The sequence below is a fragment of the Crotalus tigris genome, unplaced genomic scaffold (assembly GCF_016545835.1).
Source record: "Crotalus tigris isolate CLP2741 ecotype Arizona unplaced genomic scaffold, ASM1654583v1 scf7180000018156.160129, whole genome shotgun sequence".
In the NCBI taxonomy this organism is placed as follows: domain Eukaryota; kingdom Metazoa; phylum Chordata; class Lepidosauria; order Squamata; family Viperidae; genus Crotalus; species Crotalus tigris.
Window position 1 is genome coordinate 63,532 of NW_024096852.1, and position 12,895 is coordinate 76,426.

Here is a 12,895-nt window from a genome sequence, read left to right on the forward strand (position 1 = left end):
GGAACGGGAGTTCACCCCATCACATGGTAATTGCGTCTCAAACTGCCAACCTTTTGGCCGACAAGCCCAATGCCTTAACCGCAAGGCCACTACGCCCCCAGGGTCCCCCAAAGCGTTTAGTATTGATTCCCAGGGGTTGATGGCTTTGTCCAAGGGTTTGATGATCATTATTATTATTCATAATGCTATCAATTAAAGTAATATTTAGTAAATTATTTTCACATGATAAATTTTGGGGATCGATGAATAATCAAACTTGAAGGGATCGATGTACTGAAGGAGACCTGCCCTAGTCAAGTTATTGTTAAGCTATATAGAGCATAAGACTGTGCAGTAATTTGGATTAGATTCGTAAGGGATGCTAAATCAGAACTCATGGCAGCACAAACATGGCCCCTCTGCAATTGATTAAAGCAGCTGTACCTTTCTCCTAGATCCCACAGTAGCTGGGGAAGCCTTGCTGCACCAGTCAGAGGGTTTAGAAACAGGCACAATTACTTTGTGTAGTCACGGGCAGGTGCATAATGCTAGAAAGTACTGCTCATGGATATTCAATACTGCACTTGCTTATTTTCCAACCTCATTCACAATGTCATTATTTGTTAACAATATTCTTTCTTTTGACCAATCAATCTCTTGTTTATGGAAACAAACCTTTGCAAAAATCCAGCATAACACATTGCACATTTTCAAAAATCAATTGGGAAATATTTGATCCTCCCAGGTCTATGGTTGCCGAAATTACATTTTGAGCAAAGATGTATAGCATTTACATATTGAAAAATAGCATTGTTATCCACATAAGGAAAAAGGAGGCTGAAACAGCATACCTGCAAGTTCATGGGTAATTTGAGAGAAAGAGGTCAAGTTTGTAATGCTATTATTTTGGATAATTAATTATTTTTCAGTGCAATTCAGTCAAGAATATTCACTATACTCCACTCACCGCTGTAAAACATCCAGAATTTCTGATTTCAAAGCAATACTAATTTTTAGTCAAAATGTACATCATTTAAAAAAAGATCAAGAACAAGATATAACAAAATTAAGAACAGTTAGAAAGGAATGCATATGTAATGTGAGATTATAAACACCAGTTATGTGAGTAGAGAAGTACATTTTTATAGCAAAAGATAACAAGCTGAGAAATTATAATGTTTGCTACATCATAATAAAATGTACCAAAGAATTATTTGTGAATTTTAAAAAAATATATGTTAAAGCACAACTAGCACTGGAAATCAGTGGGTTTTTTTCATTTTATACCTTAGATTCAATAAATAGATAGTCCTCAACTTACAACCAGAATGAAGCCCAAAATTTATATTGTTAAGTGAGACAGTTGTTAAGTGAATTTTGCCCCATTTTACGACCTTTCTTGCCACACTTAAGTAAACCGTTGCAGTTGTTAAGTTAGTGACACAATTGTTAAATGAATCTGGCTTCCCCATTGACTTTGCTTGTCAGGTCACAAAAGGGGATCATGTGATCCCCAGACACCACAACAACGATAAATATGAACCACTTGCCAAGCATTTGAATTTTGATCATGTGACCAAGGGGATGCTGCAACGGTCATAAATGTGAAAAACTGTATAAGTCACTTTTTCCAGTGATGTATCAAACGGTCACTAAATAAACTGTTGTAAGCCAAGGACTATCTGTGTTAGGTGCAATAAATAAACTACGAGCATCGAGACTAAGAGTAGTAGCAATATATTTTAATCAGCCCTCATAATCACTGGATTTTTCTACTGAATCTTTGTAATCATTTTCACTTTCATGCTCAGGAGTTTCTTGATCAGCATGGTCTGACTGAGTGGCAGCACCTTCATCTTTCTCGTTTTCTTCCTCTTTCTTGTCTTCCTTCTCCTCCTCCTCCTCCCCACTATGCTGAGCTGACTGGACTTGGGAAATATCTTCTTCAGATTCTCTTTTTTCTTCATGTTCATTATCACTGGGTGAAATGGGGAAACAATAGGTCCATTGAATAATAATGTATTGCTTTCAAAACAGATTACCTCAGAGAGCGTAAGGGGAGAGAGTCCCCTTTTCAAACTTGGCAATTGGTTTTCATTGTTTCAGAGGCAGATCAATAATTTATTTAACTTTAAGTGCTGAATGTTATCAGTTTGGTTGAAAAAGACAAAATATTTTATGAGTGAACAATTTATTACATTATTACAATTTATTACATTTATCCTGCTTTTTCAATTTAAAATTCAATTTTAAAAAAGGCTATATAAGATAAACTTGATTTCAAGCTTATAAACTGGAATGAATTATGGATGGGAAATGGGTCTTTCTCCAAATTTTTATTTTAGTAATTTAAAGGATACAATAAACTTTTTTCCAAATATAAAAAAGTATGCTGAAATAAATAAGTAAATATAATACACAAAGAAATGTGCAGTTATTCTTGGCTTTTTTATATTTTTATGTCCCTGAACAATCAGGCTATTAACAATGGCTAGCAAGGAAAGAAGCAATAAATACTGTTCACTGGTGGTCTCCAGCCTTTCTGGCTTTGTGGGCCGGCGGTTTGGGAGGGACAGGGGAACGTTCTGTGCAGCTCCAAGGGGCAGGTTCACGTACTCACACAAATGGAGCCACAAGTGGGAACTGAGCACGCTTGCACGGCCTGGTTCCAAATGGGCCATGGACCAGTACTGGGCCGTGGCCAGGGGGTTGGGGGTCCCTGCTGTACACTAAAAACATGGAAAGCAAAACAAGAGACCTCTTCATTCTTCCTCTGAAAGGTCAGATTTTCCTAATCAAAACCAGCTATAGACATTTCATATTTAGAATGAAGTATATTAGGAAGCTCAAAAATAGTACTATAAGCTTCCAAGCTAAAAAAATTACCTTTCTACATTTGCTGCCAAGTTTTCAAAGCTATTACTGTAGGAATCCTGCAAAAACTCTTCAGTAACAGTTTGGCCTTTCTTTGAAATAAAGTCCTCACACAGTCCCAGCTCTTGCAGCAAGTCAGAATAATGCTTCTCTGCTGCTAGCCGGGCATTCTTCTACATTTAAAAAGAAAACAAAATTAATATATCGGAAAGATATCTCCAAGTTTAAAGAAATCACTCTACATGTGTTCCTTTTATTTTACAAGACAAAAGATTCCAAATCTGCAGGTTATTTGATTGAAATCTAAATTGCTGTTCAGACAGCAGATAGCTTTACATCTTGACATTTTTAACTGCTCATTCGCAGCCTTAAGCTGGCAAACATATTATATATCCAGATTCAATGCTGTCAGCTGCTGCAAATCAACAATAAACAATGAGAAAAATATCACCATTTAATGTTTTCTGTTCTCTGCACCATGACACATAATGGGTCAGAAATCTGGAAACCACTTTAAAACAATCGTTAAGCAACCAAAGCAAAAAGCAATGGCACTGGTAAATCAAGTTAAGCCTAATGACATGACAGGTGGCATTACTAGCATGATCTTACCAACAATTATTAAACACAACATACAAAGAAAAAATAGCAACTTAATAGATATATAGAGAAATATTAGAGATGATGTCAATGACCTGTGTGGCTTGTTCCAACAATAGAGGCCTCTTTTCCACCCTTTCTTCAATTTCTTCCAGTTCCTGCAGATACTCTTTCATTCTCTGTTTTTCATGTTTCCTGTTTTTTTAATATACCATGACATGGAAATGGTATGGAATTTAAATATGAATCTTTTAGCAAAATAAAAATGGAAGGAGCAAGACTATATGGTTCTGCCTACTACTTCTAAACTAAGGATCCTGTATCTAAGGGGTCAGGAATCAGAGGATATATTGCAGAATACCTAAACAATTTTAACTTTGAGTTAAGCATCTCGGCTAGGCTCTGATGTGGATCATTTGCCTCAGCCCGGGTGGCTATAAGCCTTTGTAGCTTTCTTGCTCTCTCTTTTTGTTTTGCTTCTCTTCTTTTATGCTCTTCTTCAACCTTCTTTTTTTCCTCAGCCGATTTCCTGAATAAGAAAATAAACTTAAGTCTGGCTAAGGCATAAGAGCTTTTGTGGCCCTCTTTCTCAAAATACCTGCACGGATCAAGTTAGTTATATATATATATATATATATATATATATATATATATATATATATATATATATATATATGTTTTCTGAGGTTTTCGCGGGTGTTTGTATGTAGGTCTTTGGTTGTTCGGGTTTTCTCCCGCGTAAAATTGGAAGGACATGAAATTGACTTTAAAAATACCAGAACCATTGCCAAAAGTGAACATTTTAATAACAGAATAATCAGAGAAGCCATCGAGATAGAAAAACGCCCACACAGCATGAACAAGCGAGATGATACCTCCCGCCTACCAGCCATTTGGAAACCCGCCCTTATTGACAAACGACTCCCTAATACAAAAAATGATACCAGACCCACACTCACAAAAACCACACAGGATGTCACCACCACACATCCACGCAAAACGCAAACCCAAAGCCACACCGATGATGAGGCACGACCACAAACCAGAAGCCAGACCAGAGCTGCATCATTAGCCACTTCAAAGCCCTCCAATCCATACACGAAGCAAACTGACACCCTCCATGAAAATGAGGCACGACCACAAACGCGAAGCCAAAAAATAGCAAGGCAGCCCAAAATCTTAAACCCCTCTGCAACTCAGACTAACCTGAGCACAACCAAACATAACACTCCCCCAGCCAATCAGAGCACAGAGCACAGCCAACCCCCCAGCCAATCAGAGCACAGCCAAGCCCCTAACCAATCAGAACACACCTCCACCCAATCAGAACACAGCCAAGCTCCCACCCAATCAGTTCATACCCCCACTGGCAGTTAAAAGGAAGAAACAGCTAAGACCACACATTGCTGCTCGAAGCACGAAGCTGAAAACACCAGCCTGAAGATGACGAATGGGACTTCGTCGAAACGTCGCCAAGACACTTCCAATTTTACGCGGGAGAAAACCCGAACAACCAAAGACCTACATACAAACACCCGCGAAAACCTCAGAAAACATATATATATATATATATATATATATATATATATATATATATATATATATATATATATATATATATATAATAAAATTGTAACATTTGATACATGAACCTGAAATCCGTTGTCAAATGAATTTTGTTGTGATTGCCAAATATTTCAGCCCCATCAAATTTGGTCTAGGACGTCTATTTGACCTTGTAGCTCAGGGGTGTCAAACTCGCCACGTCACATGATGTGTCGCAACGTATCACAACTTTTTTCCCCTTGCCGAAGCTGGGGTGGGTGTGGCCTCCGGTGCGGCCGGCAGTTCGATACCCCTTTTGTAGCCTTTTGGTGAGGCATCTTTGGATAACATAGCAAACCCCAGGTATTGGGAGGGAGATATTTCAGTGTTTATAAAGTTTGGTGTGGCTATCAAAAAATTAACTTGGGTTCCCTGCAACAAATAATTTTGTTACTTGAACTCCAAATAATAGTAGAAGGATAAAATAATAGTAGAAGGATAAAAGTAATTATTTTCACCCACTTTTTTCATATTTTGTGGTTCAAAAAGCAATGACTTTTTCTTTTAATTCTATTCATTATTAAGAGTCCAGGTAGTCCTTAATTTACAGCCATTCGTTTAGTGATTGTTCAAAGTTACAATTATACTGGAAAAAGAGACTCACGACCATTGCAGCATCCCCGTGGTCACGTGATCAAACTTCAGACGCTTGGCCACTGCGATGTATTTGATGGCTGCAGTGTCCCTGGAGTCATGTGATCACCTTTTGCAACTTTCTGACCAGCAAAGTCAATGGGGAAACTAGACTCATTTAACAATTGTCTCACTAACTTAACAACTGTAGTGATTCACTTGGCAAGGAAGGTTACAAATGGGGCAAAACTCACTGAACAACTATTTTGCTTAGCAGTGGAATTTTAGGCTCAGTTATGGTTGTAAGTTGAGAACTGTCTGTATTTGGAATAGAAATTACACATTTCTTTTCTTGGCTTTCCTGCCACTGAAAATAAAATGGAACACCAGGAAAGCTTTGTGGCCTTCACATTCCCAGAGAAACAAAGTTCATCCACACTATGGATCAGGCATGTCAAATTTGCGACGTCACGGCAATAAGGTGGGTGTGGTTTCTGTGTGATGCATCCGGCCCGCGGGCCGGCAGTTTGACATGCCTGGCATAGATTAAAAAGAGAGAGGGATCAGAGTACAATTGAAATATCAGAGTAAATAAAGCATACATGAGTATGTACAGCCAAATTAAAGCATAAGGTCTTAACACAGATTCACAGATTCATTGGAAACAAAAGTCCGAAAAACTGGATCCACCTTGCTTCCTTGGATTTCCCCAGTTTCTTACAGATTTGCAATGGTTTTTTAGGCTCCTTTTCCTTATCTCAATCTGCACGTTTCCAAGGCTTGGATTTAAACAAAAACTATTTTCCTTTGGAAAGCAGAGTTAAGAGGATTTCTATGGCCTAAATGCTGGTAAGTAGTCACACATATTTGAGATTAAAAAAGTACAGAATATAGATATAGAGATAAGAGACAGAGAGAGATATAGATATAGACACACAGATATGTAAGTATAGATGTAGATGTATATGATGTAGGTGTACATGTACATGTACGTGTAGATATATTCAAAATGTCTGCAGTCTGGCTGACATATAGACCAGGAACAGATAGACTAGGATGACACGCTGGGAGTCTGAAGCATCAGTTAATGCAGACCAAGGTGATTTCACAACAAAAGCCACATGCCTTTTTCAACTCGAGGAACAATAGCAGAATAGCACAAGTAGAACCCTCAAACATTAGGGAAAAATAGTGCATTCTATCTTTAAAATCTCTCACATGGGATTTGTTTAACACTCAGAACAGTCACAATGGCAATTCAGGAACATCCTTGACATGGAAACATTTTCCATACTTCTGTAAAACAAGTATTTTCAACATCTGCATGTTTTTACTTACCACAAAGAACTTGGGATTAATTACACAGCACATTAAGGGCTTACCTTATGGCTTCTAGCCGTTTTCTTGTAGACGCTGTAATTCTTGGAGACGGAGACTGTAAACAGCCTGAAGGATATGAACTTCCATTCAAAGTTCGAGGGGGACATCTTGCAGAGACATAAGGCCAGCGTGTTTCTTTTAATGTTGCTTCATCCATGTCGATGTCCTCAAGAATTTTCTCTTTATGGGACGAAATATTTGGTGTATGGAGATTGAAAGGCTCACTGATTGTGGCACTTTTTACATTCTTATGTTTTTGAAGCTGCTTCTGGAATTTTTTATGTAATGTTTCAAAATCAGGGACTTTAACTTTGGTCTTTGATTTGCATTTTAATTCTTCACTTTGTTCAAAGCAGTTTTGCAGCCCGGGCCTAATGGCGCCTTTATTTCCTAATCTGCTATTCGGAAGCGATGAATTACGTAGGAGCTCTTCAGATCTAACTTGAATTCTAATGTCTCTATAGAGTTCTTCTTCCTTTAGTTTCTCTCTCATTTCTGAACTGGAAACAAATTTAGGAACTGCTTTAGCTTTAAACATTTTTGCTTTTTTTTCTGGTGAAGAAAATTGCATTTTTCTCAGTTCTTTCTTTTGTGCTTCTCTTTCAATAAACTGAAATGGCTTTTGTGTAGCTAGAAGGAAATTTCCCCTCCTTTCTCTAAATGACTTTCTACGTTCTTCATTTTCCTGCATTATTTCATGATAAAGAGGGACAAAAACATGTGCAGGTACTGGGTTGGCTCTAAATTGTTTCTGACACTCGGCCTCCTCCTCTAATTGCTTCTTCAGCAAGTTATTTTCCAGCTCCATGAGTGACTTGGACTTGATGTTCTGTTGCTTCCTCTTAGCTTCTCTAATAGTCATCTGGAAAGGTTCTGGTACTGTGATTTTTGGGAACCATTTTTTCTTTTTCTTGCTTAGCTTCAAAACATTTAATTTGGGTAAAATAGTTTTAGAGCAGAGTGAATAATCCTCCAAAGAATAGCCATCCCATGCATTTTCAGTCTTGTCCAGTGTTAGTGATTCAGCATCACTGTCACTTGTTTCTAACTCTAGTTTTTCATCAGTCGCATCAGAGAAATTTAACGAATGGAATGAACTGTTCAGGTCAGATGCAGAAAACGATCTATGCATGTTCTGAAGTTGAAATGGTTTGGTTTCCCATGCCGATCTAAACATAACAAAAATGTAATGCTTAGTTGTCTAGAAGTGACACAAATTAACCTGATTAAATAATAGTTGTGGAATCTCTTGCCAAACTGAATAAAAAAAAAATGTCTAAAACAATTATTTACTTATGAATATATTAAGCTTTAGATCGGGGGTCCCCAACTCCCAGTCCATGGACCAGTACCGGGCTGCAGCATTCCAGCAACTGGTCCACACAAACAAGCAAAGCCCCTTCCGTGGGATGCAGGCAGCACACAAAACCACGCACCCTCTGGTCCGCGGAAAACATCTCTCCACAGAACCGGTCCCTGGTGCCCAAAAGGTTGGGGACTTCTGCTTTAGATTAAAAGAATACCAATGCTAAAACAATGTTAAATTGATTTCTGAATCATGTGCTCCTTTCTCCATATTTTTCTTGGAGTACAAATATGCCCACTGTCAGGCTATAATTAACAATTATAGTTCCAATAAAATTCATTAATCCAGCTGATAAAATGTAAATCTAGAAATGTGAAAATCACAGCCAAAATAAAAAGAAGTTACGGTAATACAACCCTTTTAAGGAATATTTGCACTGTTTTGGACTTTTAAAGAAAGAAAACAAAATAAACATATAATCAGGCATGACATCTATTCTTTGATATTTTTAATAGCTTTTGATTGACTACTGTAAGATACGGGATGCTGAGCATGATGAGACTTTGATCTGATCTTACTGGGCATCTCTTACTCTCTTAATATTTACACTTTATTGTTGCTAATATGTATAATAACTCAAAAACAATGCTAAGACAATACTTAATTGAAGTTAAAATTAATGTTTCCATTTATACCTATGACGAAGAGGCAGTTTTTAGTTATAGTGTCATATTCTATATTAATTTTTAGTGCCAGTCAAAATCACAGCCAGTATTATATTTAATCATACTTCAAAACAAAAATAGGGGAGAAAATAAGCAGTCTAATGCCCTCTTCTGTTTGTTTTTTTTAAGAACTGGTCAAGCAATTAGTATTGTTAAACCTTTACCAACCTATAAAGTCTGAGAAAGATAATTATCTCTCACTGATTCTTGCTTACCTAACCGAATCACACTGAGTTAGTTAAATGTTAAAAGTCTTTTAGAAACTCTGAAATCCTGATATACATTTTCCAATTTTGCCATGGTTTTCAGGTGAGAATCTTAAGTTCTTCCAGAATATTAGATAATATTCCTGATTTGAGAAGTACATTTCCTGCTGGACAAGCTTTCTGGAAAATTATAGAACAGCATGAGAAGAAATTGTTGACTCTTGATCTATTTCCTAAATCAAGGATCCATTTCACTGTAAATTGCAAGAGTGTAATTCTGGCTGGTATAGTTTTCACAACTGTATATTTCACAATTAATAACATTTTAAAGCAAACACTAATTAAAAGCAAAGCAGAACAGAACTTAAATTCAGAAAAATTAATGATCTATTTTCAATCTTTCTTCTGGTTTTTTTTTTGTACCTGGATGTAGCTCAGGCTAAGGTCATTCATTGTCTACAAGAGCTAAGGATTCTTTTTAGTGTTGTTTTCCATCAGACTTATTTACATTCGTTTTATGTATTTAACATATTTAATAATATTTTGTTGCAATGATCAATATCTAATATATGCAATATTTAACCACTTTGAGAAAAAAGATAATTCACAAATATATATTATTGTAAAAATTACCTGTAAGTCTTACAATAAATCATATCTGTGTCAGTTAAAGGTTGAACATCTTTTAGAAACAGCTTATTCTGATACATTTCTTCCAATTTTGCCATGGTTTCCAGGTGAGCGTTCTTAAGTTCTTCCAGCTTTAAATAATATTCCTGATTTGAGAGGTACATGTTTGAGAGATCTAGCCAATCTTTACAATCAGTACACATGATGGAACTGTAGTCTCTTCCTGGAGTTAAGGATTCCTAAAACAAAAGATGGGCATGTTTGTTTTAATTTTCTGAGAAAATTATATTTATTAAATGATTGGCAATTTAATGAGTTTTGTGTCCTACGGGCAGTTAAGAAACATGTAAGACTTCTCTATTTGCTTGGATTTGCAGAATAAAAGGTCCCAATGCTGATTACTAACTTAACAAAGCCTAAAATCAGTAGATAATTCTGGATGACAAATGGTTCAAAATTTCTGGCAAGTTAGTGTAGAGTATCTCCTATATATCATATATAAAGATCTGACACCTGAAGTTCTCCCATATGCCCAAGACAAACGCAGGAAAATTTTCGAACAGGCTTCTAATGCGTCAACAAAGAGGGTTGTTGTTTTTTAATTAAAAGGGGCTTTAATATTACAGTAGCATAATCCCCCAAATCTGTCACCCTGCAGAATTGTGTTCAGTGCTGCAAATGGTGCAAAAGGCATTTTCATTAAGAAAATTCAGGCGGCAAAGAAAAATTCTCAGGGATCTTGGAAGGGAAGAAGAGAGGAAAGAAATGCCTTCACTATTATATTTTCATCCTAGGAAGTTCTGGCTTGATAAGGCTGGAATCACATAGCATTCTTATCCAAATGGATAATCTACCTAGGATTCAATTAAACTGAATATGGGGTAAAATTAGGATCGGGCGAGGTTCTTTAAAGGAAGGGTAAGCTATAGAAAACAGGACGACCAGCAGCAAGGTGGATGCATTCAGTTACAGTAGCTTTGAAGGCACCGCTGGAATTGCTGAAGGATCACGTTAGAGTCAGTCGGGAGAAAAATCTACTTACATGGTCGCTAAAAGCGACGGATGGCACCTAATCGTCATAATTAAGCTATTGTCGCGTTCTATCCGGCTGGGGATTGGCGCGCGCGACCCAAGGCGCTGGGGGATTTGAAGCCATTTCTGCAGAAATCCCGTCTCTCGATTCCACCTCCAGCCACCAGAGAGCAGGAGCAGCAGCAATCAGGGGACGGCGGCGGCGGCACAAGCCAGCCTGCCTGTCAGCCAGCCAGCTACCTACCTGCCCGACGCCATCTTCCAAAGAGGCTCTTTCTGATACCCGTTCATACAGCGCCGCCGGCGCTTTGGTGCGCGGGTTCACCGGCGTATGCAGGCAGGAGGCAGTGAGCAAAGCAGCTCGGTGGGATGCGTCCATGGGCTTCTCAAAGGACAGGAGGCCACGGCCGCCTCCTGCTAGCCTGGTTACCAAGCCCCTTCCCCGCGTGTTTGGTTGCTAAGGTTACTTGACTTAAGAGTCTTGAGACGCTACGGCAGGTGTGGGGAATGATGGCCCTTTTATGACTTGTGCACTTCGACTCCCAGAATTCCTGAACCAGCTCAGGAATTCTGGGAGTTGAAGTCCACAAGTCATAAAAGGGCCCTCGTTTCCCCACCTCTGCGCTACGGCATCTCGAACAGGACATGAACCTTCCACTCGTGTATAAAAACGCGTCTCCTATGTGCAATGTTTCCGTGAATTCTTCGTCTGTTCTGAAACCTCTCCCGTCTTTTCCCACGTTAGAGGTATCTCGGGAAGAATTTCCGGAGATAATGGGAAAACCTAGAATCGCAACCATGCAGTATTTTAATGGTACAAGGTTATCAGCTCATATCAAAAGATGATTTTTTAAAAAAAATTGGGAGTTGATGTGTAGGATTATTGAAGTGGATTTCTAGAAAAATTAGAAAACGTTATCATTTTCACGTTATATACTAGAGATGCTAGCTCTAAATCAAGGCAAGATTCTTAGCTTGGTGTCAAAATAGGATCCAACCATGAAGGTAGATTTAATATCTGTTTTATGTATAAGTAAAAGATGTCTCCCATAGGTACTAGGTGAGAAGACCCTTAGAAAAGGAATAAATCACTTTATATACATTTCAAACATATGGTGTTGGAATATGATAATTGGCCAGCATCATTTGAGTCAAGCATCTAGAGAACATGCGCAGCGACTATAAACGTACCATGTAATCGTTTAGACTAGAACAGTGATGGCGAACCTTTTAGAGACCCAATGCCCAAATTGCAACCCAAAACCCACTTATTTATCACCAGGTGCTGGGTGGGCATGGCCGCAGTGGTCATGGCAGACTGGGTGGGCGGGGCCAGGGCAGTGGGGGCCAGTCCCTAGCCATTTCCGGGGAATGGCACACGTGCCCAGAGAGAGGGCTGAGTACCACCTCTGGCACACGTGCCATAGGTTCGCCACTAGAACATCCCATATTTTAGCATGGTCTTGTTAATGATCAATTGAATATTCAGGGGATGTTTTCCACATATCAGTTTTCAGGTTATTAATGTTCAAATTTCTGGACACTTCTTGTCTGTAGCTGGTATGATCTGATTCTTATCAGAATTTCACATACTTGCTGTTACTTCAAAGAAAGTAGAAACATTAATCAAAGGTGCTGCCTGTTACTGAAGTTACTCAAAGAGGCCCCCTTCTCCAGCTCCCATCAGAGAAGTTTAAAAAATACAGTAATCATGAAAGAAAAAATAGGTTTAAAGTTAAATCTATTGCACTTACAAAACAACTGCAAAATTCAGAATTTTTAATCTTTATGAAACCAGAGACCTGTTATCAATGTTCCTTGAATTGGGAGGAAATCTCTGGGCACACAAATTAGATTTTACTAAGTACAAAATTTGAGTTAGATCGTAACAATATATGACAAGTTATTGGAAATAGAAGTCTGCCAAGTGTTTTGCAAACCTCTAATATTGGTTTTGTTCCTCATCAAGGACAGAAATATTCTGG

The 12,895-nt window shown here is 38.1% G+C and overlaps 1 protein-coding gene across 4 annotated transcripts; it reads right to left on the minus strand.

Annotated features, from left to right (window-relative positions):
- Positions 1–1,706: 1,706 nt before the first annotated feature.
- FAM161A (FAM161 centrosomal protein A) lies at positions 1,707–11,542 on the minus strand. Of its 4 annotated transcripts, none has more exons than XM_039348528.1 (7): positions 11,155–11,542; positions 9,882–10,117; positions 7,014–8,180; positions 3,815–3,982; positions 3,549–3,648; positions 2,866–3,026; positions 1,707–1,957 (listed from the first exon to the last, which is right to left on the minus strand). In XM_039348528.1, exons 1-7 carry the CDS (start codon positions 11,287–11,289, stop codon positions 1,726–1,728), a joined length of 2,199 nt encoding a protein of 732 aa, XP_039204462.1. In that variant the 5' UTR covers positions 11,290–11,542; the 3' UTR covers positions 1,707–1,725. The 4 variants fall into 4 exon arrangements, with proteins under 4 accessions (XP_039204462.1, XP_039204464.1, XP_039204463.1 ...); XM_039348530.1 differs by lacking the exon at positions 11,155–11,542 and adding an exon at positions 10,921–11,145; XM_039348529.1 differs by lacking the exon at positions 3,815–3,982 and having other exon boundaries at positions 11,155–11,540.
- Between the last annotated feature and the right edge of the window lie 1,353 nt (positions 11,543–12,895).

What these genes read in the sequence shown, in the direction of transcription:
- FAM161A (XM_039348528.1), bottom strand. Translation starts at nt 11,289, where the DNA reads ATGGACGCATCCCACCGAGCTGCTTTGCTCACTGCCTCCTGCCTGCAT. An exon ending in AAACGGCTAGAAGCCATAAG is followed by an intron (nt 3,983 to 7,013) that starts GTAAGCCCTTAA and finishes TTTCTTATTCAG; the next exon opens with GAAATCGGCTGAGGAAAAAA. An exon ending in TTGGCAGCAAATGTAGAAAG is followed by an intron (nt 1,958 to 2,865) that starts GTAATTTTTTTA and finishes CATTTCACCCAG; the next exon opens with TGATAATGAACATGAAGAAA.